The sequence below is a fragment of the Malaclemys terrapin genome, chromosome 21, assembly GCF_027887155.1.
Source record: "Malaclemys terrapin pileata isolate rMalTer1 chromosome 21, rMalTer1.hap1, whole genome shotgun sequence".
Taxonomy (NCBI): Eukaryota; Metazoa; Chordata; order Testudines; family Emydidae; genus Malaclemys; species Malaclemys terrapin.
The window spans coordinates 17,437,479-17,464,821 of NC_071525.1; the positions used below are offsets into that span (position 1 = coordinate 17,437,479).

General features: G+C 60.1%; 1 protein-coding gene across 1 annotated transcript; it reads left to right on the top strand.

Moving 5' to 3' along the window:
* Nucleotides 1-643: 643 nt before the first annotated feature.
* Nucleotides 644-10,651, top strand: LOC128827312 (free fatty acid receptor 3-like). Its single transcript, XM_054011172.1, has 2 exons — nucleotides 644-693; nucleotides 9,315-10,651. Exon 2 carries the CDS (start codon nucleotides 9,316-9,318, stop codon nucleotides 10,324-10,326), a length of 1,011 nt encoding a protein of 336 aa, XP_053867147.1. The 5' UTR covers nucleotides 644-693; nucleotide 9,315; the 3' UTR covers nucleotides 10,327-10,651.
* Nucleotides 10,652-27,343: the final 16,692 nt, after the last annotated feature.

A 27,343-nucleotide genomic window follows, 5' to 3' on the forward strand; every position in this document is an offset into this window, starting at 1 on the left:
GGGCTGGGCGCCAGGACTCCTGGGTTCTATCCCCAGCTCTGGAAGGAGAGTGGGGTCTAGTGGTTAGGAGGGAGGAGCCAGGACTCCTGGGTTCTCTCCCTGGCTCGGGGCGGGGGGGGGGTGTCTAGTGGTTAGAGCAGGGGGCTGGGAGCCAGGACTCCTGGGTTCTCTCCCCAGCTGTGGAAGGAGAGTGGGGTCTAGTGGTTAGGAGGGAGGAGCCAGGACTCCTGGGTTCTATCCCTGGCTCGGGGCGGGGGGGTCTAGTGGTTAGAGCAGGGGGCTGGGAGCCAGGACTCCTGGGTTCTGCTCTCAGCGGCTCCCCACTGCCTGGTTTTTGTCCAATGTTAGCCTTCAGCAGCCTGAGCGCTCTTTCTCCTGCCCCCTCCCTGGGGGGCGATTCCTCCTTTCCCAGCCCCCTCGGCGCTGGAAGGTGGCCGGGATCTCTGCCCCCCAGCTCCACTGCACCAGGGTTCAGTCCCCCCAGGGCGAGCTCCCAGTCCGCCCCCCCCCCCATCCCGGTGCAGCTCCCAGTTCGTGCCCACTTTAGCCCCGCCCCCGGGCGGCGCCAGCTGGTGCGGGCGGGGTGCGGGCGGGGTGCGGGGACTGCAGCCGGCGGAGCGGAGCAGACGGGACGGGACTCCGGAGGCAGCGCTCCAGCCGAGGGACCCAGGAGTCCGGCCACTCTCCAGCGCGGTAGGTGCCCCGCTGGGGATTAGGAAGGGGAGGACGCTTCCCCCTGGCCTTAAATCTGTACGTGCCCCATAGATCCTGGCCCCAGCTTCCCATAGCCTCCCGCATAGCCCCCATCCCCCCGGTCCCTCCATCCATCCACACCATGGCCCCCACCCCCTGCACCCGATAGCCCCCATCCCCCTCCATCCATCCATCCCCATCCCCATAGTCCCCATCCCCTCTTCCCTTCATCTGTCCCCCCCATGCACCCCAGATCCATCCACCCCCCACAGATCATTCATCCCACCCTCTCTCCATCCTTTCATACATCCCATCCATCGATCCCTCAAATCCACCCCCATGTGCCCCAACCCCTTCTCCCTTCATCCATCCTCCCATATCCCCCAATCCAGACCCTATGCACCCTCCATCCAGCCATCCAGCCATCCAGCCAGCCCCCCAGCACCTCCAATTAAGCCGTCCTTTGTAGAGTGTGTGTGAGATCCCCCCAGTCCACCTCCATCCCCCCTCCCATAGCCCCACAGTGCTCCAACCAGCCCCCATGTACCCCCATAGCCCTAACCCTTCCTCCATCCATCCCCACCTTACCTGTCCATCCCACCCTCCCCTATAGCTCCCATCCCTCCCTTCCTTGATCTAGTCCCCTAGCCACCCCTCTGTCCATCCCCCCATATCCATTCACCGCTATAGCCCCTACCCTTCCACCCATCACCAACTCCTTCATCTATTCCCCCCCCCCCCCCCGGCATCCACCTATCTACCTCTCTGTGTCCTCTTACACCCTCCATCCTCCCCCCCAGCCCCATACAGCCTTGCAGTGCCCTCGGCCCCTCCCCATCCAACCCTCCACCTGCACCCCGTTCCCCTGTACCCGGCTAAGTCCCCATCCTTCCATCCCCCACAACCTCCATCCATCCCCCCCACACCCCTTCATCTCTCTCTCCCATCCCTCTACACCCCTCCATCTCCCCCACACACCTCCATCTCCCTGCTTCCCCATCCATCCACACTCCTCCATCTCATCACTTCATTCCCCCACATGCCTCCATCTCCCCACTTCCCCATGCATCCATCCATCCCCCCCACGCCCCTCCATCTGCCCCTCCATCCCTCTACGCCCCTCCATCTCCCCATCCCCCTTCAATCCTCTACCCCCCCACATGCCTCCATCTCCCCACCTATCTATCCATCCATCTCCATAAACTATCTATCCCCATACACCCCCTATCTATCCCCAGATACCCCCTCTATCTATTCATTTCCAGACACCCCCTCTATCTATCTATCCCCGTACACCCCCTATCTATTCCCAGACACCCCCTCTATCTATCTATCCATTCCCAGACACCTCCTCTATCTATCTATCCATCCCCGTACACCCCCTATCTATCCCCAGACACCCCCTCTATCTATCTATCCCCGTACACCCCTTCTATCTATCTATCCCCAGGCACCCCCTATCTATCTATCCCCAGACATCCCCTATCTATCTCCAGACACCCACTCTATCCCCAGACACCCCCTCTATCTATCTATCCCCGTACACCCCTTCTGTCTATCCCCAGACACCCCCTCTATCTATCTATCCCCGTACACCCCTTCTGTCTATCCCCAGACACCCCCTATCTATCTCCAGACACTCCCTCTATCTCTCTATCCCCAGACACCCCCTCTATCTATCTATCCCCGTACACCCCTTCTGTCTATCCCCAGACACCCCCTCTATCTATCTATCCCCGTACACCCCTTCTGTCTATCCCCAGACACCCCCTCTATCTATCTATCCCCGTACACCCCTTCTGTCTATCCCCAGACACCCCCTCTATCTATCTATCCCCGTACACCCCTTCTGTCTATCTCCAGACACTCCCTCTATCTATCTAGAGATCCCCAGACACCCCTTCTATCTATCTATCTAATCAACGGCTGAGATTTGACTTGGCCTGGTGAGTTCAATGTGATGCCCCGTCCGGGCCTGAGGCCTGTGAACAAATAGCCGAGAGAGGAAAGGAGGTGCATAGAAAGGAACTGGCTGCGGGCCAGAGCGAAGGATGGCCAGATATGTTTACCTGGGGGGTGTGCATGGCTGGCTGGCTGGACAGACAGATGTTCCCGTCTCATACGAGCGCCATGGTTCCCGGTGTAAAGCAATTCATTGTGCAGATGGCAGTGCCCAGAATAGAACCCAGGAGTCCTGGCTCCCAACGCCCCCGCTCTAACCCACTAGCCCCCACCCTCCTCCCGGAACTGGGGAGCCAACCCAGGAAGGTGGATGTTTCAAGTCAATCTTTCTTTCGGACTCCTGGTTTCCATTCCCAGCTGGGTATTGGGAGTGTGGTGTAGAGGGGAAAGGCCCCATATCCCATGCCCTGGCCCCAGAGTCAGCCAGTGCCCCGCTCTGGGGCCGGATGGGAGCCGATGCCTCCTAGAGGTGGAAGGTGGCCTGTCCCCTGTTCCAGCTCGCCAGGGCTGGAACATTGTCTGTTTACCTACTGCAGAAAACTTTCTGGCTTCCCAGCAACACGGGGCTGCACCTGTTGACTGCTGTCCATGCCAGCGACCCCGGGGCCCCGTGCTGAGGAACCATTAATGGGATCGATTTGTTCCCTCTGCGTCACACAAACACCTCCCTGTAGGCAAGAGATGCCTGTCAGCATGGCCCTGGGCTGGGGAGAGCAGTGGGGTCTAGTGGTTAGAGCAGGGGGGCTGGGAGCCAGGACTCCTGGGTTCTACCCCAACTCTGGGAGGGGAGTGGGGTCTAGTGGTTAGAGCAGGGGGGGAGACAGAGCCAGGATTCCTGGGGTCTATACCTGGCTCTGGGAGGGGAGTGGTGTCTAGTGGTTAGAGCAGGGGGGCTGGGAGCCAGGACTCCTGGGTTCTGTCCCCAGCCCTGGGAGGGGAGTGGGGTCTAGTGGTTAGAGCAGGGGGGCTGGGAGCCAGGACTCCTGGGTTCTGTCCCTAGCCCTGGGAGGGCTGTGAGATCTAGTGGTGAGAACAGGGGGTTTCAGGCAATCCTTATAGCTCTGGGGGATGTGAGATCCGCCCCGCCCCCAGCCAGGATGTACAGAAGCGGGAGTGGACGAAGCCACAAGTCCTGCTCCGGTTCGTGCCAATGAACCTGCCCGCGACCCCATCTCCCGGCATCCCACGGGGACCCGTCTCTGTCAGGGCGACAGGTTTGCTCTAGTGACAAGCTGGCTGCGCTCCCGGCCCTGGGACAAGCATCCCTGGAGAATGACCTTGAAACAGATCGGGGTGTGCCGTGCTCTGTGTGTGTGTGATCCTGGGAGCCCTGAGATTGATGCTCGGGGGGGATCCCTGCTGCCCCCTGCTGGAGGAGCTGAGCCCTGTTCTGGGTCTGTGTGTGCGTGCACCGATCCTTTGGTGTGACCATGATGTGTGTGTGTCTGTGCACATCTGCCTTTCAGAGAGCCTCAAACGTGTGTTGGGCGAAAGCCAACACACCCCATTTCACACCCCTGGCAGGAGTTTGCTTCACTAAGGTCTGTCTCTGGCCGTGTGCCTGGGCATTGCCTGGCCTAGCGGGGCCCTGATCTCCCCCGGGTCAGGGACTGTCTCTCATAGCAGGGCCTGGATCCTTAACCCTCCTAGCACCCAGTGGCGGGGAGTCCCATGGGTTAATGATTTGCTGTGTGGCAAATCTGTTTCTTTCTTTCAGCCTTTAGCATGTTGTGTAAACACCGGATGCTTTTCTGCCCCAGACTCCAGCTCTCCAAAGCGCTTAGGGAAGGAGGTTTATTGTGATTTTCTTATTTTTCTGCACATTGGCCCCTAGCAGCTTTTAAATCCATTCCTGGAAATTGGGAAGTGCTGTTTGGCTTTAACGTCACACAACCAGCAGATTGGCCATCCCCGCACCATTAGCGCCGACGCCGGGCGGAGTCGCTGGGTGACTGGGGAGGGACAAAGGGCTGAGAGATCAGACACCCCTGGATGTTAGAGACGCCTGAGTACAATGAAGATCCAGCCCAAACCCACAGAGAGATATACGGCGCCAGGACACCGGGGTTCTGTCCCCAGCTCTGGGAGTGCAGGGGGGGTCTAATGGCTGGGACTGGCAGAGAGAAGTCCGGCTCCCACTTGTATCGGTGTCTTTATTTGGATATTTGGCAGCTACGGCTGTGTCCAATATAATAGAGCTGGGGATAGAACCCAGAAGTACTGACTCCCAGCCCCCCACTGCTCTAATCACTAGACCCCACTCCCCTCCCAGAGCCAGGGAGAGAACCCAGGAGTCCTGGCTCCCAGCCACCGCCCCCCCCACTCTAACCACTAGCTCCCACTCCCCTCCCAGAGCCAGGGAGAGAACCCAGGAGTCCTGGCTCTCAGCCCCCCCTGCTCTAACCACTAGCTCCCTCTCCCCTCCCAGAGCCAGGGAGAGAACCCAGGAGTCCTGGCTCCCAGCCCCCCCTGCTCTAACCACTAAACTCCACACCCGGGGATAGAACCCAGGAGTCCTGGCTCCTAGTACCCACTGTTTTAGCCACTAGACCCCACTCCCCTCCTAGAGCTGGGCACAGAGCCCAGGTATCAATGTTGATCTAACTGAGCCATACCCGTGTGGCATTGCTGTGTGGCTGTTCCCCAGCTGCCCCACCCCAGAGGTGGCTGCATCTCAGTGTCTTGTCACCAAATCTGATCAGCTGTTGCCTCAGTAGTACCCGAAAGCTTTTCCCCGTCACCGCAGGGCAGGCTGGGGCAGAGCAGATCTGGGTTTGGTGGTTTGTGGGGGGCTGTAACCCCCATTTTACCAGGGTCCCCTCACCAGGTCAGGGGCATTGGGCCAGGTCCACATGGGGGGAGGGGAAGGGCAGTGCAGGTACATTTAGACTCTGAGGTGCTGAGCTGAGCAGAGGGTCTGGCCGGCGTGACTGTGGCCCAGAACCCTGGGCACTAGCCGGCATTTCTTCCTGGTAGTTTAAAGCCAGTGGGGCCTAGTGGTTAGAGCAGTGGTGGGGGCTGGGAGCCAGGACTCCTGGCTTCTCTACCCAGCTCTGGGAGGGGAGTGGGGATGTAGGGGGTCAGAACGGGGGGCGGGGGGAGGGCTGGGAGCTCTACCAGGAGGGTGGGACGTGAAGTTCCCCTGTGTGGTCCGTACCAGACGCCAGCGTCCGTGAAGCCTGTTCCACCGACCAGCCGCTCCCCCAGGCCTTCAGAGCCACCAGCGCTTCACCCCTCACCCGTTCAGGGGAAGGGAAATTGGGTTTCCGACTTAGATTCCCCTGATCAGGATGATGAGAAAAACCCTCCCCCGCCAGCGGCTAAACTCCCCTCATTAGATCCATCCATCAGCCTGTCCAGCTGCTGTTTTCGCTAGCTAGCTCTGCATGCACCCCAGCTCTGCCGGTGCCCCTCAATCCCGACCCGCAGCCCTGGGCTCCCCACACCCCCTCAGCCGTGCCCAGATCCCCTGCACTCTGCCCCTCACTGGCCTGCCGGGGCTGGGCGTGCACCGCCCATCCTGAGCCGAGCATCTCGTCACCTTCCTCATGGCTGCGACTCAGAGTGCGTCTACGCTGCGATTGCACACCGGGTGTAGACATGCCCTAAGTCGGCCTCTAAGCAGGTGCCCGCCATTAGCGGCTGGGCTGTTCCTGGATCTACAATGCAAACTCCTCTACGGCTGGAAGACGTAAGGGGATACTAGCCTACTATATCTGCCAGGTAACGGAGCGACTCTCTTAGCTCACGTGGGCTGGGCTGTTTATCTAGAGGCCCAGGGTTCAAGCTCTGCTGACGGCCTGTGGCCAGGGAGTTGTCGCATGAGGCTATGTGGGTACAGTGTGGAGTTGGTGCCCTCTAGAGGGGAAAGGCCCAGTGTCCCATTCCCTGCGCGCCTCCCCCCCCAGCCAGCCAGTCCCCTGCCCTGGGGCCAGATGGGAGCTGGTGCTCCCTAGAGGGGAAAGGTCCCATTCCCCACCCTCCTGAGCTAGCCAGTCCCCTGCCCTGGGTCCAGATCAGAAACAGCGCCCTCTAGGGGGGAAAGGCTCCGTGTCCCAGTCCCTGAGCCAGCCAGTCCCCCACCCTGGGTCTGGATCGGAACCAGCGCCCCCTAGGGCGGAAAGGCCCCATGCCCCATTTCTGGAGCCAGGGTAAAGCAAATGTATTATTTGGTCCCCGCTGATTTCCGAGGGAAACGCCAGCTCAGAACGGAGGCGTTCTGGAGTAGCAGCAGGTGGGCTTGGCATTGGGGGGCTAGGAGCAGAGATTGGGGGCGGGGGTGAAAAGAGGGAAGATTTATTTCCCCTGATAAGAGCAAAGAGAGAGAGAACCATAGAGCAGCAGGTCCTTTGTTCCATGAGGTAGCCACCCGGCCGCCTGACCCCAGATTGGCACCACTGACCCGCGGGTTTTAGGGCATTTGGAGGCCCCGTTGCTAAAACAGGAACTTTGTTCAACCTTAATGATGCAGTTACGAGCTGATCTTGGTACTTGGCCTGCCGCTCAGGCAGAGAGGAAGGGAGGGCCTGCCTCCCTTTTATAGACTGGGGGAAACTGAGGCACAAAGTGACTTGCTCAAGATTACACAGGGAGTATAGGGCAGAGCAGGGAATAGAACCCAGGAGTCCTGGCTCCCAAGGGTCGGGTTAGCCTGTTTATTCTCCTAGCTAGAGAGGCGCCCGCGGGGGCCCCGCATCCTCTCCCCCAGCCCTTCGGGAGGGAGGTGTGGGGCGTTCCGATGGGCAGAGCTCCGTTCAGCTGCCATGTCGTCTCCTAGCGGAGGAAGGGCCGTGGGAAAGTGTGGGGTTGTTGGCCCGCAGTTTGCAGGCAGGGTTGGGGGGATCTTGCATTGCCGCGGTTCCCACGTTCTCTCCCGCTGCGCTCGACTGTCTGACAGATAAGGGAGAGGAGAGCTGGCCAGGCCAATCTGGGGCACGCAAATGCGCCGGCTTCAAAGAACACAGATAAGCAATGTACACACATGACCTGGGCTGCCCTGCCTCGCAGCGCCCCCTAGCACCGCTCTGGGGCATTGGGGCAGCACTGACTGCCAGGGGAGAGCTAGTGTAGTTAATGCAGCGGGAGAGCGACCACGGGATGAGAATTAAGCCCCCAGGCCAGTCACGGGAACTGAGTGACTCAGACACTATTCTGGAAAGATGAGCCAAGCCCCCGGATTGAGTTAGGCCGTTATTACGCGGGGGAAGAGACACCTTGTAACTGACCCGCTGTCTGTCTCTTGGGAGACAATTTGTTCCCTAAACCTGCGACGAGACACTCAAGAGCTCCTGATGTATCAATAAAAAGAACAGGAGTACTTGTGGCACCTTAGAGACTAACACATTTATTGATGTATCAAGGCAGACAGCGGCCTGCCGGTGCTGTCCCCAGCTCTAGCCTGTATTCTCTCACCATCAGGAACAGAACCCAGGAACCCTGGCTCCTAGCTCCCTGCTCTAACCACTAGACCCCGCTCCTCTCCCAGAGCTGGGGATAGAACCCAGGAGTCCTAGCTCCCAGCCCCCCCCCTGCTCTAACCACTAGACCCCGCTCCCCTACCAGAGCTGGGGATAGAACCCAGGAGTCCTGGCTCCCAGCCCCCCTGCTCTAACCACTAGACCCCGCTTCCCTCCTAGAGCTGGGGATAGAACCCAGGAGTCCTGGCTCCCAGCCCCCCTGCTCTAACCACTAGACCCCACTCCCGGAGACAGAACCCAGGAATCGGCGCTGAGCCAGTTCCCCAGCACCAGGCGAGCTGTCCCTGTGCAGCTTCGCACCCTGAGGCACTGGGCACAGTCTCAGCCTCCCCCCACTCCTTGCAGTGGGGTGGGGGGAGGGGACTACATTGGCAGGGGGTCAGGGGAGGTACTTGAGGTGTCCTGGTTGTGTGTGTCTGCTGGGCCCTGCTCTGTGTGTGTGTGTGTGTGTGTGTGTCCCTGCTGCCCCCTGCTGGAGGGGCTGGGCCCTGCTATGTGTGTGTGTGTGTCCCTGCTGCCCCCTGCTGGAGGGGATGAGTCCTGCTCTGTGTGTTAGCCCTGCCCCCTGCTGGACACGCTGCGTCAGACATTGCTCGGCGTGTGCACACACGCATGCATCCCTGGCAATGCTCGACCCTTTCCGTGCATTCCCGGCTAGGAGGGGCTGCCTGATGACGCCGCCTGTTTGGGGTGGGGGCAACGGAAGTGCATGGGGGGTGCATGCCAACAGGGGGGGGGAGGGGGAATGAGCTCCCCCCATGGCCAAGAGAGAGCGATGGGGCTGGGGAGAGCAGGGGCAGACACATCCGGGCTAGGGCTGTTGGGTTCCCCCAGGGTTGTCATGCCCCAGCCGTGCTCCAGTGGGGTGGGGAGGGAAGGAGGGAGGGGTGCGAGCGGCTGCCAAGGCTGGGCCACTAAAGCAGGTTTGATAGCCAAGCAAAATACTTCGCTGGCCACTCAGATCTCAGCCCCTGAGCCAGCCAGTCCCTGTCCTGGGGCTGGATCGGAACCGGCGCCCCCTAGAGGGGAAAGGCCCCACGTCCCGTTCCCTGCCCCCACTGAGCCGGCGCCCCCTAGAGGGGAAAGGCCCCACGTCCCGTTCCCTGCCCCCACTGAGCCGGCGCCCCCTAGAGGGGAAAGGCCCCACGTCCCACGCTGACCCTGTCTCCGCTCTCTCCCCAGCATGGCCCCGCAGCCCGAGGAGCGTGCCCTGTACCTCTCCATCTACCTGCTGACCATCCTGACCGGCTTCCCCACCAACCTGCTGGCCCTGCACGCCCTCATCCGCAAGCTGCGGTGCAAGGCCACCCCCAACTGCATCCTCCTGCTCAACCTCACCCTCTCCGACCTCTGCTTCCTGGCCTTCCTGCCCTTCAAGGTGGCCGAGGCCCGGGCGGGGCGCTGGCCGCTGCCCGCCTTCCTCTGCCCCCTCAGCGGCCTCTTCTACTTCAGCACCATCTACTCCAGCACCCTCTTCCTGATGGCCGTCAGCGTGGAGCGCTACCTGGCCGCGGCCTACCCCATCCGCTACAAGCTGCGCCGCCGCCCCGCCTACGCCGCCCTGGCCAGCCTGGGCCTGTGGTTCTGCTCCTTGGCCCACTGCAGCATCGTCTACGTGACCGAGCTGCAGCCAGGCGGTGGGCTGGCCAACGCCACCAGCGCCTCCTCCAAGGGCCTCTGCTACGATGACTTCACCCCCAGCCAGCTGCAGGTGCTGCTCCCCGTGCGCCTGGAGCTGGGCATCGTCCTCTTCCTGGTGCCCTCCTTGCTAACCGCCTTCTGCTACTGCGGCTTCGTGTGGGTGGTGGTCTCCTCGCCCCACATCCGCCGGGGGAAGAAGCAGCGGGCCGTGGGCTTGGTGGCAGCCACCCTGGCCGTCTTCATCGTCTGCTTCACGCCCTACAACGTCTCCCACGTGGTGGGCTTCGTCCAGCGGGCCAGCCCGTCCTGGCGGGACAAGGCTCTGCTCTTGAGCACCTTCAACGCCAGCCTGGATCCTGTCATCTTCTACTTCTCCTCCTCCGCCGTCCAGCAGTCCTGCCGCAGGTTCCTGGCCCGGCTCTGGGGCGTCTGCTCCCTGCCCCCCTTGGCCAGGAAGGTCTTCTACCGCCGAACGGAGAAACTGACACCGGGACCGCCCCAGGAGCAATGCAGAGGCCTTGGGGGCGGCCAGGTTTGCTGCTCCAAGCTGTAATGCCAGCAGTCACCCACCCTCGGCCCCCAGAGACTGACTCGACTGTGGGGCAGGACTCCTGGGTTCTATCCCTGGTGCTGGGGTCCAGTGGGTTGGAGCATGGGGCTGGGAGTCAGGACTCCTGGGTCCTCTTCCCAAATCCACATCTTCTCAGAGCTGCCCTCTCTCCCCCGCTGTTCAGGATCTCCTCTCTGGGGCCAGGACCAAGCTAGAAAGCCCCAACCTCATGACACGCTCAGGTCAGGACTGGAACCCGCCGCTGAGCCATTTCTAGGCCCCATACCCCAGTCCCTTCTGCATCAAAGGCCTCACTGTGTCGAAGGAATCCCTGCCCTGCGAGGCTGAGCAGACAGAGCCCAGATCTTGTGGCCTGCTGCGTGACCCCATGCAAGTCACTTCCTCACTTTGTGCCTCAGTTTCCCCCGCTGTACAGTGGGGATAATGACACTGACCTGTAAAGCATTGTGGGATTTAGGGACGAAGAGCTGGCTACTGGGACATCATCATCCTGGGACAAATCGGGTGCCTTCCTGTTGCGATTATTAGCAACACGGCCTTCCTCTCACGGATCCTCTGCTGGGACTCAAACCCTCCACCTCAGTACCAAAACACACACCTCTGCCTCCTGCCGCAAGGCAGCGCTGCGGTGGGTGGCTGCCCGCAGTGCACCTCCACAGCAATAGGGGGCGACAGAGAGCGCTGGCTCTCATGGATCGCGGCGGTGGGAGGCGTCCTGCTGGCAGTGCGTAGCATGGGTTTGTGCAGTGTGAGACTGCAACGCCTCCCTCTGGCGGAGTCGCTGGGTACTGCAACGCCTCAGGCACCTCCACCCCCCCCTGGTGGACTCTCGTGGAAATGCATCCCACTGGTGGCCTCATCTCAAACTTTGATCATCCATTTTGCTGCTACCCCCGGATTTGTCCCCATCTGTGAGTAGGTGTCCAGCCAAAGGTGCCTCATTAGGCTCTGTAATCATGGGAAGGAGAAGTTAATTAAAGTGGCCAACGCAGGGCATTGAAGCAAGAGGCTTGGAGTCAATCAGGGGCCACTGGTTTCTATCCTGGAGAATGTGACATGGTCTGGTTATCGAGGAGATAGTGGAGTGTGTGAATAGGGCAGAGAGAGATGGTGGTCTATCCACCTACAAATGGGACTGGTTAGCATAAGGAGGGGCTGGGAATCAGGACTCCTGAGTTCTATCCCAGCTCTGGGAGAGGTGCAGAGTCTAGTGGTTAGAACGGGGGCTGGGAGTCAGGTCACCTGGGTTCTCTTCCTAGCTCTGCCCTTGCTCGCCTGTATCTTATCCCATATCTATGCCTCATTTTTCTCGCCCCTGTACAATGTGGAGAATTATATTGATCCAGCCCCCGGAACAATAATAACATTTAATTAGCTAATGTTTGCAAAGCACTCCATGTACCTGGCTGGAAGACAGGAATAAACCCTCCACCCTGAGTGTGAAAGGACTTTGAAACAAGCGATGACTGGCAGCTCCGCAATATACGGGAAATCTTGTTAGTATACACAGGGGAAACTGAGGCACAGAGCATGTACATGACTTGCCCACATTGACACAGGAATGGAACCCAGGAGTCCTGGCTGCCAGCCCCCTCTCCACTAATCACTAGATCACACCATTTCCATGCAATTTGTAAAGTGGACTCAATTGCTTTAGGCAGAAAGATGCTATAACTTGAGGGCCAGACCCCCAGCTGGGGTCAATGGGCCTGTCACAGACTCCGAGGTCGTGCCCATTCTTGGCCCCGTATGGTCCCTGGGGATCCCCTTCAGTGCGACAGCCCTTCTCAGGGGTGCACTCTCTCTCGGGGGTTAAGCCCCTCCGCCACCTGGAACTGCACCTCTCTGAGCCTTGGCACGCCTGTCTCTCGCCGTGGGCCCCCTCACGGAGTCCACTCGCTCTGGACCCCCAGGGCCTCCACTCCCAGAGGGAATAATGCCACCCTGTTCTCTAGATCAGAGCGACTCTCAGCCAGTGTAAAACAGGAGGTTTATTGAGCGTCTGAACACAGCACAGGAAACTTTCCGGTCCTCAGGCCTGGCCTCCCTCAGCACCGTACATCTAAGTGTCTCCTGCATCCAGGTGGGCTCTGCCTGCTCTCTCCATCCAACCCAGAGACCCCTGTCCTTTGTCCTCCGTCCCAGGTAAACAGGTCACTGAGGCCCTCTCTCTTCAGTCCTTTGTTCCCCTCTGGCTGGAACTGGTTGGTCATCACTGGGGTCTTCTCTCCTCAGCCCTTTGTCCTCCTACTGGGGTGGGTGTCTTAGTCTCCAGGTCACCAGTTGCTAGGGTTCCCCATCTCCAGGCCATTGTCCGGGGGTCCTGGCTGCTAGGCAAGTTCACATGTGGTCCTCTGCAACAACAAACCCTCTCCCACCACCTTGCCAAACATGCAGCACACCGGGAAACTGAGGCGCGCACACGCTATTGATGTAAAACACTACAAAAATCCCCAACTTCATCACAGGGCCGTGGTTCCACTGGGGTCAATGGGGACAGATCTCTGGTGCCAATCAGCCACATCGACGCTGATTTGTCACCAGCGGGGGATCTGGCCCAGTATTTGAATTTATGTCTCCGTCCAGCTGAGGGGAAGTGGCACAACCTCTGATTTCCACGCTAAGGGCTGTTTGGAAATTAATTTATCTGGAGAGCCAGGCAACCTCAAGGGTTTAGATAAGAGTGTGGCACTGAAACCTGACTGCTGGGAGGGCACAAGGGAAGCAGCGCTGTGTTCGGCTTGTTTCATCTGATAAGGGCTTTATTAACTGCCGCCGCCATCTCCGCTGGAGCAGAAGAGAGCGGAACAGTTTAGACATCAGTACAGGCCCCACAGCGATCTGCTGTGTGAGCCACTGGAGGAAGTCTGCATTAGTAGGCTGTTATCCCATTATGGAGGGCTAAAGGACTCACCTCATCAGCTGGCAGGAGTAGTAGGCTGTTATCCCCTTATATGTTTAACAGCCAACACAACAGAGAGGGTGTGCCCGGCGCCAAGATGCAGCCACCTCTGGGGCGGGGCAGCTGGGGAAGAGCCGCACAGCCATGCTGCAGGGCGTTGTGAGATGGCATTTGGCCAGGACGCCAGGGTTCATGTCCTGATTCCTGCAGACTGTGCCAGGGAAGCAGTGCGCGCTGGGATTCCCGGGGCTGTCAGGCGGCGGGATGCTAAGCAGCTGGCCGCAGTGCGGAAGGAGGAGCCCTGGCTGCAGCGGGAATGCGAAGGCCGCCAGGAATGTGCCAGCCACAGCGCGGACACTGAGCCTGGGCGTGCCAGAGCCGGGGCAGTGGGGGTGAGGGCAGGAGGAACTGAACCTCTAGGGGATACCCTCATCCACTCTGCCTGAGTCATCACTCTCCCCCTGACCCCCCACCTCCCGTCTGCCACCCCCCAGTCGTTCACCCTCAGCCTCTCACCCTGGAGTCCCTGGGAGTCACAGGGAGGCTGGAAGCCAGGACTCCTGGGTTCTCTCTCAGCTTAAGGTGGGGAGTGGGGTCTAGTGGTTAGAGCGGGCATGGAGTGGCTGGGAGCCAGGACTCCTGGGTTCTCTCTCAGGGAGGGGAGGGGAGTCTAGTGGTTAGAGCGGGCATGGAGTGGCTGGGAGCCAGGCCTCCTGGGTTCCCTCTCAGCTCTCGGAGGGGAGTGGGGTCTGGTGGTTAGAGTGGGGGAGGGGAGCCAGGACTCCTGGGTTCTCTCCCCATCTGCATGACCCAGGCCAAGTCCTTTCCCCCTCTCCAAGTCTCAGTTCCTTCTATTGCCCGAGCCCCCCTGAATCCAAGCAGCCGGTGCAGCTCCTGGCGATGGGGAGCCCATGGAAGGGCGCCCTCTGGTGGTGAATCCCAGCACTGACCGGACCGGTTCCTTCTGTGACAGGGCCTCACCCGCCTGGAGCGGGCGGCGTCGCCCTAGGCAGGGCCTCAGCCAGGCTAGAAGGAAGGACCACGAAGAAAGGGGGCGTGAGCGTGGCTAGGAGTCCAGCAGGTTTGCAGCGGACCCTCCCATCTCTGTGTCTGGCCCCTGGCATCTAACCCCTGGGCGGGGCTCCTGCCTCAGTCGCCCCAGAGACCCACTGCAGGGAGCCTTGCTTTGGGTGCATGTGAGAGCCAGCGACGGCACCTCCTAGAGGGGAAAGACCCCATGTCCGAGTCCCCCGCCCTAGGGCCGGATCAGAGCCAGCGCCCCATAGCGGGGAAAGACCCCATGTCCGAGTCCCCCGCCCTAGGGCCGGATCAGAGCCAGCGCCCCCTAGAGGGGAAAGACCCCATGTCCCAGTCCCCCGCCCTAGGGCCGGATCAGAGCCAGCGCCCCCTAGAGGGGAAAGACCCCATGTCCCAGTCCCCCGCCCTAGGGCCGGATCAGAGCCAGCGCCCCCTAGAGGGGAAAGACCCCATGTCCCAGTCCCCCGCCCTAGGGCCGGATCAGAGCCAGCGCCCCCTAGAGGGGAAAGACCCCATGTCCCAGTCCCCCGCCCTAGGGCCGGATCAGAGCCAGCGCCCCCTAGAGGGGAAAGGCCCCGTGTCCCAGTCCCCCGCCCTAGGGCCGGATCAGAGCCAGCGCCCCTAGAGGGGAAAGGCCCCGTGTCCCAGTCCCCCGCCCTAGGGCCGGATCAGAGCCAGCGCCCCCTAGAGGGCAAAGGCCCCGTGTCCCAGTCCCCCGCCCTAAGGCCGGATCAGAGCCAGCGCCCCCTAGAGGGCAAAGGCCCCGTGTCCCAGTCCCCCGCCCTAAGGCCGGATCAGAGCCAGCGCCCCCTAGAGGGGAAAGGCCCCGTGTCCCAGTCCCCCGCCCTAGGGCCGGATCAGAGCCAGCGCCCCCTAGAGGGGAAAGACCCCGTGTCCCAGTCCCCCGCCCTAGGGCCGGATCAGAGCCAGCGCCCCCTAGAGGGGAAAGGCCCCGTGTCCCAGTCCCCCGCCCTGGGGCCGGATCAGAGCCAGCGCCCCTAGAGGGGAAAGACCCCGTGTCCCAGTCCCCCGCCCTGGGGCCGGATCAGAGCCAGCGCCCCCTAGAGGGGAAAGACCCTGTGTCCCAGTCCTCCGCCCTGGGGCTGGATCAGAGCCAGCGCCCCCTAGAGGGGAAAGACCCCATGTCCCAGTCCCTGCCCAACTAGGGTCTCCCTCCCCATCCCTGCCTTTGGGGTCCGATGCCCTTTGGCATTTACCCTACAGAGTTTGAAGGGGCCCGGAGGGCCGGGGGGGGGGGCAGGAGTCTCTTACCAGCCAGCCCCACACCCAGGCTGAGCACCCCCAGCAGGGCTATTTTCAGGAGGTTGAGGCCAGCGATCAGGGAGGGGGGGTCCTGGTGCTGCGGGTCTGGAAGGGGAAAGCCCCAGAGTTAAGGATGCAGGGGACACCCGGATCCCCAGGAGGCTCCCAGTGTCCCTGCCGAGTCCAGGGCCTGCAGGTCTCTCCCCAGACAGATGAGCTGTACCGAGCACATGGGGCTGATGCCCCACGCCTTCCCCTCTCCTGCTGGTACCCACCAGCCCTGCAGCCCGTCCTGAGGCAAACGCCCCGGCCTGTCACTCTGTGAGATGCTCTGCGTCTACCCAGCAGCCTCGAATCCTCCCAAAACCTTTTCCCATCACCACCATTGTTCCCTTGCCCTGCGGGACTCCCCGCTACTGGACATGAGCGGAACCAGCCTGCGGGACTCCCTGCCACTGGACATGAGCGGGGCCAGCCTGTGGGACTCCCCTCCACTGGACGCAAGCAGGGGGAACCCATGGGACTCCCCTCCACTGGACACAAGCAGGGGGAACCCCTGGGACTCCCCACCACTGGACGCAAGCAGGGGGAACCCATGGGACTCCCCTCCACTGGACGCAAGCAGGGGGAACCCATGGGACTCCCCTCCACTGGACGCAAGCAGGGGGAACCCATGGGACTCCCCTCCACTGGACACAAGCAGGGGGAACCCATGGGACTCCCCACCACTGGACACAAGCAGGGGGAACCCATGGGACTCCCCTCCACTGGACACAAGCAGGGGGAACCCATCGGACTCCCCACCACTGGACACAAGCAGGGGGAACCCATGGGACTCCCCTCCACTGGACACAAGCAGGGGGAACCCATGGGACTCCCCTCCACTGGACACAAGCAGGGGGAACCCATGGGACTCCCCTCCACTGGACACAAGCAGGGAGAACCCATAGGACTCCCCACCACTGGATGTGAGTGGGGCCAGCCCACAGGACTCCCTGCTACATGAGAGGTTTTGGTGTCCCCCTACTCACCATAGGTGTAGTCAGTGCTGAGGGGATTCTGCAGGGACGGGTGCACCACCTGACAGGTGTAGGTGGCTCTGGGCCCCGATGAGGGTAAGTCTAGGGTGGTGGAAGCTTGGAGGGGTCCAGTCGGGTCCCCACACTCCTGCAGTGGCTGAGTTGAGGGCAGACGGACACTCCCTTGGTACCAGGCGAGCCGGGCAGGTGGGGGGTAGAAACCAGCGGTTCTGCAAACCAGGGTCCATTTCGACTCCGGCTTCGGGTGGAACTGGAGGAAAACAACTGGGTGGGAGGGTCGGGCTGGGGTGGAATGGGACAGACAGATGGGGGAGGGAGAGACAGACAGATTGACAGAGCGGGAGAAAAATGATCAAACTGACACATCTTGGGAAAGAGTCATAAAGACATTGCAAGAGTGGACTGGGACACGGGGCCTTTCCCCAACAGGGGGTGCCAGCTCCAACCTGGCCCCAGGGCGGGGGACTGGCTGGTTCTAATCTCACATGCTTGGAGCAGCTCTCATCCCCCCCAGCAGGGGGCAGCACAGACACACAAACCAGTTCTCATCCCTCCAGCAGGGGGCAGCACACACACACAGAGCAGTTCTCATCCCTTCCATCAGGGGGCAACACACACACACACACACACACACACACACACAGCAGTTCTCATCCCCTCCAGCAGGGGGCAGCACACACACAGAGCAGTTCTCATCCCTGCAGCCTTCCCCGAAGGACTCAGGCAGGGGGCCCTTACCATAAACACGCAGCTGCGTCCCGTTGCCTCGTGCCTCCCCGGTGCCCCACAGCAGCACCCGGCAGACATATTTCCCAGCATCCTCCAGGCTGACGTTGGTGATGGCCAGAGTCCCTTCCCCTCTGTGCAGGAAGGTGTTGGGATAGGCCAGCGTGAAACGGGTTCTCAGGGGCACAGCGGCCTCTCCTCCCGTCCCGCTTCGGGACCAGGAGACGGCGCCCTTGTCCGGAGACAGGCCCCGGGAGAAGGTGCAGTTCAGGGTGGCGTTGTCTCCCCGGATGACGCCCACCTCGGATGGAGACTGCACCACGGTGAAGTTGGCATCTGTGCAGAGACACAAGCATGGGGAGGGGCTACAGCAGGGTCCTATGGAACTCCCCGCCACTAGATCAGGGGTAGGCAACCTATGGTACGCGTGCCGAAGGTGTCACGCAAGCTGATTCTCAGTGGCACACACAGTGCCCGGGTCCTGGCCACCAGTCTGGGGGGCTCTGCATTTTAATTTAATTTTAAATGAAGCTTCTTAAACATTTTAAAAACCTTATTTACTTTACATACATAGAAAGAGACCTTCTAAAAACGTTACAATATATTACTGGCACCCAAAACCTTACATTAGAGTGATTAAATGAAGACTCGGCACACCGCTTCTGAAAGGCTGCCGACCCCTGCACTAGATGTTAGTGGGGTGTTTCTGTGGGACTCACTGCAGCATGATATTAGTGCATTTTCCTCGTGGGACTCCTGGGTGCTATCCTTGGCTCCGGGAAGGGACGGGGGTCTAGACCCCTCAGGGGGTCACAAGGTTACTATGTGTGTGGGGGGTTAATTTATAAGGGAGGTTTGCACTCATAGGTCGCACTCATAGGTTTGCTATGTGAAAGGGGTCACTGGTACAAAAGTTTGAGAACCAGTGGGTTAGAGCAAAGGGGAGGGGGAGGGAGCGGGGCTAGGAATCAGGACTCCTGGGTTCTATCCCTGTCTCCGTGCAACCTTGGCCGAGTCACTTAACCACATCATGCCTCAGTTTCCCCATTGTGTCACTTCCCTAGCTGCATACATGAGCTGGGAGCAGGGATTTCTGTGCCAAGGGCTCTCCGCTGCCTGCTAGGCTCTTACACAGAAAGAACAGAAACTCCCCCCCCCCCCCCCCGCCACACACATTAAATGTCTGTGCTCATGTCTCACACTCATCCGGTTTAGTTCAAGGGAAGCTGGCGTCAGGCCAAGCCAGGTAACGAGGCCATTGGGAGCAGGCAAAGCGAGACTCAAACCAGAATGGCGCAGATCTCACTAATGGGCTAATTGCCACGCTGGCTACATGCCAGTGGAATTGGGGGGGGAATTGCAAACACAGAAGGGGGGAAACTAGGGACACACACAGCCCTCCCCCCCCCGCATCTGGCTTCTGGCACTGACTGCCGAGTGGCCAGCATCCTACCCCCACCCTCAGCTCAGCTGTGCCCAGCATCCCCCCATGGGTCACAAACATCAAGGGATGGAAAAGTGTGGGGAGAAGAGGGCATAGAGAAAGCCCCTGGCATGGAGGGAAAATCAAGGATCCTGCTATGGGGGAGGGCAGGGCGGAATGGGAGTCACACGGAGCCCCTGGCATGGAGGGAAGGAAAACGGGGGGACGACAAACAGAGCCCCTCACATGGGGGAGAGGGAAATGGGGGGCACAGAGCCCCTGGCATGAGGGGAGGGGGAACCCAAACGTGGCAGAGGAAGAAGTAGGAGGTACACAGAGCCCATGGCATGGGGGGAGACTGGGGGCCCCTGGCATGTGACAAACAGGAGGTACCACAGTCTAGCAGCTGCTCCCCAGTGGCTGCGTTTGGGTGCCTCACCCTGGCCCAGGTGCTCTCATTCGGCCCCAGCCTTTCCTTGGCTTCCCGACACCCTGGGGGCACGTCGGGTGCCAGCTCGCGGTGCAGCCCACCCGGGTATGCCAAAGGGCTCCAAGCCCCAGCAGGCTCCGCTTTCACCGGAGCCGTCGATCCCACCAGCTTGTCTAGGGCAGGCCGCGGAACTGCCCTCAGAACAACGCCAGCACCCCACCAAAACAAGCTCACGCCTGCACGCGCACCCTGCCTCAGTTTCCCCACCATGCCAGAGCATGATCTGGGGCTGGGGGCCTTTCCGCATTCTGCTGCCTTCTTATCCCCAGCCGCTGCTGGCCCAGCGGAGGTGCAAGCTAGCGAAACTCTTAACCCCTAAGTGGCTGGGGGAAAATGGGAATTTACACACCCCATGTCCCCCCCATCCCCCGCAGCAGGAGCGGACTATCAATGTGCCCCTGCCCAGCAGCCTGACGCCCCGCCCACCCCCGATCAGCACACAGCCCCCCTCAAAGGAAGCAGCGAGCGATCCGGGGAGCTGGGGCCAGTATAGACACAGGGCAGGGCGGCCCAGTACCAGGGTTAGATCCCCAGGGGTTAACTGGCCCCGCAATGGCTCACTCCAGGCGGTCGGCAGCTGTGGGAGGCGAGTGCTGCCCCCGGCTCACTTTGGTTTCCTGCTTGGGGATTTTCCACTGCCCCCCGCCCCAGCTTTGGCCCCCTGCGAGAACCAGCTCCCCCGGCTCAGGCAGTCTGCTTCCGGTACCCACTGCTGGGCCAGCGCCAAGCCGGAACGGGAACGGCTTCGCTTGTTTGGGCTGCAGCGTCTTCCTGTGGGGGGCAGAGCCGGGTCAGCCCAGGGCTGCGTCCCGGCCCACGGGCCCCGCTGCTGCAGTGGTTTCATCACGTTCTCCAGGATGCATAAAAAGTGCACAGACAGACACCCCGAGTGATCCCAGGCGGGCACACGGAGCCCCTGGCAGGGGTGAGAACATGGGGACCTGAGCATGGGGGGCAGGGAGGAACGGGGGGCACGCTGGAGCCCCTGGCAGGGGAGAGAACATGGGGACCTGAGCATGGGGGGCAGGGAGGAATGGGGGGCACACGGAGCCCCTGGCACAGGAGAGAATGGGGGCCTCTGGCATGGGGGGAGGGAGGAAGGGGGGCCCACAGAGCCTCTGGCATGGGTAGAGAATGGGGTTCACTGGTATGGGGGCAGGGGGCAAAGCAGGGCTTGAGGGAATGGGGCAGCAGAGGGGTATGGGGATGCACACAGAACGCCTGCTGTGGGGGAGGAGAATGGGGGACAATAGTGGGTGAGGGGGGCTATGGGGAAAGAGTGGGGGACCCTAACATGAGGGGAGTGGAGAAGGAGGCAGCCAGAGTCCTTGGCGTGAGGGAGGAGTTGGGGGGTGGGGTTCAGGGAGTCCAGAAATAGAGGGGGAAGGGGCACCTTGGGGGGTGCAATGCGTTCAACCCGCAGAAGCAACACAGAGCACGATCTGCTAGGATTCCCAGCCAGCCGTCCCTGGCACTTCCTACCCAGGGTCCTTTGTATCACAATAACAACTAGAAATTCCCCAGACACAGCTGCCCAGACACAGCCCCTGCCCCAGCTGAGATCAGGGCCCCGTCGTGCCGGGCGCTGCCCAGACACACAGCGAGAGACAGCCCCTGCCCCAGCTGAGATCAGGGCCTTGTCGTGCCAGGCACTGCCCAGACACACAGCAAGAGACAGTCTCTGCCCCAGCTGGGATCAGGGCCCCTTCGTGCCAGGCACTGCCCAGACACACAGCAAGAGACAGGCCCTGCCCCAGCTGAGATCAGGGCCCCTTCGTGCCAGGCACTGCCCAGACACACAGCAAGAGACAGTCTCTGCCCCAGCTGGGATCAGGGCCCCTTCGTGCCAGGCACTGCCCAGACACACAGCAAGAGACAGGCCCTGCCCCAGCTGAGATCAGGGCCCCTTCGTGCCAGGCACTGCCCAGACACACAGCAAGAGACAGGCCCTGCCCCAGCTGAGATCAGGGCCCCGTCGTGCCGGGCGCTGCCCAGACACAGTGAGAGACAGCCCCTGCCCCAGCTGAGATCAGGGCCCCTTCGTGCCAGGCACTGCCCAGACACACAGCAAGAGACAGTCTCTGCCCCAGCTGGGATCAGGGCCTTGTCGTGCCGGGCGCTGCCCAGACACAGCGAGAGACAGTCCCTGCCCTTTCCCAACTAACCAGGCAGTTTCCCAGGGGCAGGGATCATTCTAGCCGGCAGAGGCTGTTTCTGCAGCTAACTGGCCTGTTCACAATACAGGGACCTAGAGCGAAGCCGGGCTGAGGTGCCCGCAGGGGCTGGGACCATGAGGGGAGAGATCACGTCCTGCTGCTTTGCTCCTTCCCTGCCCCGGGAGCAGGGGGGTTGCATGTTCCCAGTCCCTGCCCGTACGCAGGATCGCCCCACGGAGCAGAGCGACTCCCTCATCGCCCCCTCCGCCGAACAGAAATGGCCCACTCCTGGGGAGCCGCTAAACGATCGCTTCTTTCCCTGCCCGGTCTGTGCCCCTTTGTGCCGGCTTCCCCGTGCCCACATGACGGGCTGCCTCGCTCTAACAGGACAGAGATTCGTTACAGTGGGACAACTTCTGTGTGCAGACAGGCCAGAGTAGGAGAAATAAACATTTTGGAAGAATTATTCAGTAATTAAATTAATAAAATAAAAATTAAAAAAAATAAATTAATAAAAAAAATTAAAGTCAGTAAAGAAAGAGACATTCAGAAAGAGAAACACAGTGGTCCTGACCCCCTGCCCTACCTCCCACTCCTCTCCCAGATCTGGGGATAGAACCCAGGAGTCCTGGCTCTCAGCCCCCTCAGCTCTAACCACTAGACTCCACTCCCCATCCAGAGCTGAGGCTAGAACCCAGGCCTCCTGGCTGCCAGCCCCTCTGCGCTGATCACGGGGGTCTATGGCAGACACACAGCCCCTGTTCCCCCACTCCCGGATGGGGGGGTGCAGTCCTCCCCCACCCCGAGAAGGAAGGTCACTGACCTGTGAAGGAACCTGGACCCCAGGGAAGGAGCTGGACCCACAGCACCAGGCAGCCCAGCTCCAGCCTCATGGTCTTCGCTTCTAGCCGGCAGGGGACTGGAGCATGGTGGCCCCGCCAGGCAGAGGAACTCCCCGCTGAGCGTCACGTGCTGGGCTAGCCCCACGGCCAGGGAAACGGGGCTGAGAGCCGCGGCTTGGGAGCCAGGACCCCTGTCCCAGCTTGGGAGAGCAGGGCCTGCTGGTCAGAGCAGAGATGGGGGGTCAGGACTCCTGGATTCTATCCCTAGCTCAGGGAGGGGAGTGGGGTCTAGTGGTTAGAGCAGGGGAGCTGTGAGCTGGGACTCCTGGGTTCAATACCTGGCTCTGGGAGGGGAGTCGGGTCTAGTGGTTAGAGTAAGGGGTCAGGACAGGGCAGTCAGGACTCCTGGGATCTGTTCCTTACTCAGGTGCTTCTCTTGTGTGTTTGCAGGATTTCTCGCCTTCTTACGGGGGGCAGTTCATGAAAACCCACCTGCCTCTGGGACTCCTCCCCCCGGCCTGTTCCTGCCACCAGAACGGCCTCCCCTGCACTCAGAGGAACTTGGGTGCTGAAGGTGGGGGAAGCTTCGTGCTGAGCTAGCAGGGGGCTGCGGGTCGGGAGTGAGGGGCTCCGACAGAGCAGGTGGGTGGGGGGTGGGGAGCCCAGAGCAATTCAGGCCTTATCTCCCTACCTCGCAGGCTGTCAGAGACCTGACCTAATAAAGCGGAGCTGCGAGCGCTGGATTTACACCCTGACAGGATGTGATCAGCCCCCACCGCAGACAGCACAGCAGGGCTGGGGCATGTGGGCTCGGCCGCGCAAACCGGGGTCCTGCCTTAGAGGGGACGTGCAGCCCCCGGCTCTGCCAGGCACTGACAATCCCGCTGTTACCAGATGGGGTAACACCGCGAGTAAGGCATGTCCCGCTCGTTCTAGGCTAGCAACCACAAGGGGTCCTGAAGCAAGAGGTAGAGAACCCAGGAGTCCTGACTCCCAGCCCCACCTCCACTAGATCCCACTCCCCACCCCATCCCTACCCGGCTCCTCCGTGTGGGGCATTCCCAGATTTGCAGCCCCAGAGCCGGGATCTCGGCCTGTTACTGGAACATGCCTGGTTAACGATTAACCCCTGAACCCGCCTGGGAGCCAGGCATGGGCCAGGGGGCTGGATCTTTGCTCTCTGCCCCACACCCGCTCCCCACAGGGTGGGGTGACCTGGCCTTTGAATTTAGGGGTCTCTGGTGAACTGGGACATTTTTAATCCACAGCTAAAGGCTGTGCTGATGGGACTGGGGAGCAGGCTGTGATATCACCTCTGTACATGGCATTAGTCAGAGTCGTGGGGTACCCCAACTAACTCCCAGGGGCAGGGAGTCCCATGACTCAACCCTGCTAATATCCAGTGACTGGAAGATCCAGAGGTTAACTCCACTGATACCTAGCAGCAGGGAGTCCTACAGGTTAAACCCACTAATACCCAGTGGAAGGGAGTTACGTGAGTGTCATAAGGAGGAGGGAGAAAACTTGTTCACCTTAGTCTCTAAGGATAGAACAAGAAGCAATGGGCTTAAACTGCAGCAAGGGAGGTCTAGGTTGGACATTAGGAAAAAGTTCCTAACTGTCAGGGTGGTTAAACACTGGAATAAATTGCCTAGGGAGGTTGTGGAATCTCCATCTCTGGAGATATTTAAGAGTAGGTTAGATAAATGTCTATCAGGGATGGTCTAGACAGTATTTGGACCTGCCATGAGGGCAGGGGACTGGACTCGATGACCTCTCGAGGACCCTTCCAGTCCTAGAATCTATGAATCTATGAAAAACCCACTAATACCCAATATGTAGTGGCACAGAGTCTTCCAGGTCTATAACACAAATAGCCAGCAGAAGTGTCTTGTGGTTTAACACCACCAATACCCTAGTGGCAGGGAGTCCCGTAGGTTAACCCTGGTAATGGCCACTGGAAGAGAGTCCCATGTGCTAACTGCTCTAGTACCCAGTGGCAGGGAGTCCCATGGGTTAACCCCCTAAGACACAGAAGCAGCCCTTGAAATGTGGGCGTGGCTGACAGGTGGCCCTGAGCTCAGTCACTGCCGCGCGCTCCAAGGCCCCGCGCCGGCCCTGCACTGCAGGCGAAGACGCTGCTCAGCATTTCAATAACTGTGTCAGTCTGTGGCCGAGCTCCGGGCCGACGGGGCCGGGGAATCGCACTGCGGGGCTGCGGGCTGGGGCTGTTTATCAACCAGACCCCTGGCTGAGATGTCACAGCGCCGGGCGGCCTAGATTCACTCAGAGATAGTGAGCTCAGTACAGCCCCTTCAGTGTGAGCATGAGACGGGGGGCAGGGGATACTTTTAGTGGGAAGCAGGGGGGTCTAGTGGGTTAGAGCGGAGGGAAGGGGGGCTGGGAGTCAGGACTCCTGGCTTCTCTCCCCAGCTCTGGGAGGGGAGTGGGGTGTAGGGCATAGAACAAGGGACTCTTCCATTGTGTTACCAGAATTACCATTGAGAGGTTTTGTCTCAAGCCAATGTCTTAAGCTCTCTGCGCTTGCAGTCAGTGGCTCTCTGAGAGGGGCCCTCACTTTGCAGTCAGTGCTGGCCCCAGTGCCCCAGTATGGCGCTAGGGGGCGCTGTGCTGCAGGGGGCGGGATGGGGGCTCTCCCCTGGCAGTCAGGGCTGGCTCCAATGCCCCAGAGCGGTGCTAGGGGGCGCTGTGGTGCAGGGAGTGGGGTCGGGCACAGCCCCACAGGAAATGGGCGACAAGCACGTGGCACGTGAGAATAAAGACACAAACTCCATTTCTAGGCAGACACTTTATTGGGGCTGAGCAGGAGGGTTAGCGTCCGCCCTCCCCGAACCCAGTCACTCGGTGCCAGGCGATTTCGGCCCCAGGCTGGCTTGGATCTGCTCCCAGGCAGGGCTGGGGAGAATCGTGGCATCCGCAGGGTGACCGGCAAAGGGGCTTATGAGGAGCAGCAGAACCCAAAGCCACCGTTCCCAGGACAGCAGTTATAGCAGAAGCGACAAACGAAATCCTGAGCCTCCTGGAAGAGACGGAGAGACTAGAGTGAGGCCTGCCCTTATCTGACCCCCGACTACCTTCTCCCAAGCCGCTTTCCCCTCCCAGAGCCGGGGACACAACCCAGGAATCCTGACTCCCAGCCCCCTACGCTAACCACCTGACCCCGCTCCCTGCCCAGATTTTCCAAAAACTATTATTCAGATGTAGGTCTAGAGGCACTTTTAGATCTGGAAGATGAGTGGGGTCTAGTGGTTAGCTCAGGGGCTGGGGGGAGCAGAGGAAGGACAAGGCTGGGAATCAGGACTCCTGGGTTCTATTCCTGACTCCCAGCAATGGGTGAGCACTAAAGGATTATGTTCTCTCAGGACGTCAGAGTTCACAGACTGACCACCGCTGCCCTCTGCTGGGCAGGAGAGATGCTTGTTGGTGGGATATTACTGCGGTTAACCCATACAAAGTGTCGGACAGTGGAACTCATTGCTGCAGGATATGTTGAGGTTAACCCATGGGACTCCCTGCCACAGGGTCTCCTGGGGTTAGCCTGTTGGACTCCCTACCACTGGATTAATAATTCAGTCAATGTAGGGGATATTTTAGACATAAATCTGTCAAACCACCTGCCACAGGATTTTGTTGGGGTTGGCCCATGGCACCCAGCATAGCCCTCCCCTCCCCACATCGGTCCCAGCAGTGACACAAGCGAAGCCACCTCCCGCTACTCACCGCTTCTCTCTTCACCATCACCTTGGACTCGCCTCGGCCTTCCTCCAAGTGCTGGGACTCCGAGCCCTGTCAGAGCGGGAGAGCAGGGAGTCACTTGTGCCCAACGTGTTTGTTTGACCAGCAGTCACAGCTCCGGAAGGATCACGGGGAATCTAATGCCCATCTCTAAAGCATGTCCTGAGCGGACTGCTGGGCTCTGTCCCCAGCTCTGGCAGGGGAGCGGGGTCTAATGCTCAGAGCAGGGGAGCTGGAAGTCAGGACTCCTGGGTTGTATCCCGGCTCTGGGGGGAGGGGGGGGGGAATCCACTGCATTAGAGCAGCGGTGGGAGGGGGCGTCTGAGAGGCAGGACTGCTGAATTCCATTCCCAGCTCTGTTGCTGATTTGCTGTGTGACCAGGAGAAACTCACTTCCCCAGTTTCCCCTCCCACCCTTTACTGCATCGAAATCTCTTTGGGGCAGGGTCAGCCTCTCGCTGTGTGTCTGGGCAGCGCCTGACACACCAGGAATGGAACAGGGTTCCCCACTTACCCCAGCCAGGGACGCTCCATGGATTCCCTCGGCACAAAGGAGGGTCACAAACAGGAGCAGGACAGCCAGCATCTGGACTCTCATCTTCTCTCAGGGTTGGGTCTTCTCTGCGATCAGCTGAGTGGAGCTGGGAGCTACAGGGGCCTGTATTTATTCACTAGCTCAGAGCCCTCCTGGCCAGTGGAGTCAGTGATTGGCAGGGGAGGAAAGATTCCAGTAAGGATGGGGCTGGATGAACAGCTGTTTACCTACAATCCACATCCTTATGGGAAAAGACTCTTGTGGTTACCAAAATGCTTCTGAGTTTAATCAGGTGACAAGACCCTCTGCCAGTCAGTACTGATTCTCTGCCCCCTGCTCTAACCTGCTCGACTGTCCCCAAAGTGGGGTAGAACGAGGGTTGCCAGTTTTGGTTGGATGTATTCCTGGAGGTTTCATCAGATACATTCAGACGGGAAATGCGCAGATTTTTAACAGTGAAGATAACCAATCACAGGAATAGCTTACCAAGTGGGTGGGGGGGAGGATGGGGTTGGGACATCTTTTTAAAAGATCCGCTTTAGGGATTATTTGGGGGCCGTTTTCAGGCCCATGTGACACAGGAGGTCAGATGAGATGATCACAATGGTCCCTTCTGCCTTGGAATCTCGGAGTCTAGTGCATATTATGCCCCACAGCTACTGCCATGATCTGAAATAGCCGACAGAGCTGAGATAAAACAAACAGGGAAAATACACACAAAAGGGAAAACCCAAGTCCAACCGACATTTCAAAAATATATTTTGGAATGACCTGAAATGAAGTGAATTTGTTTGTTTCAAAATGTTTCCTTAGCTGGGGCAGGGACTG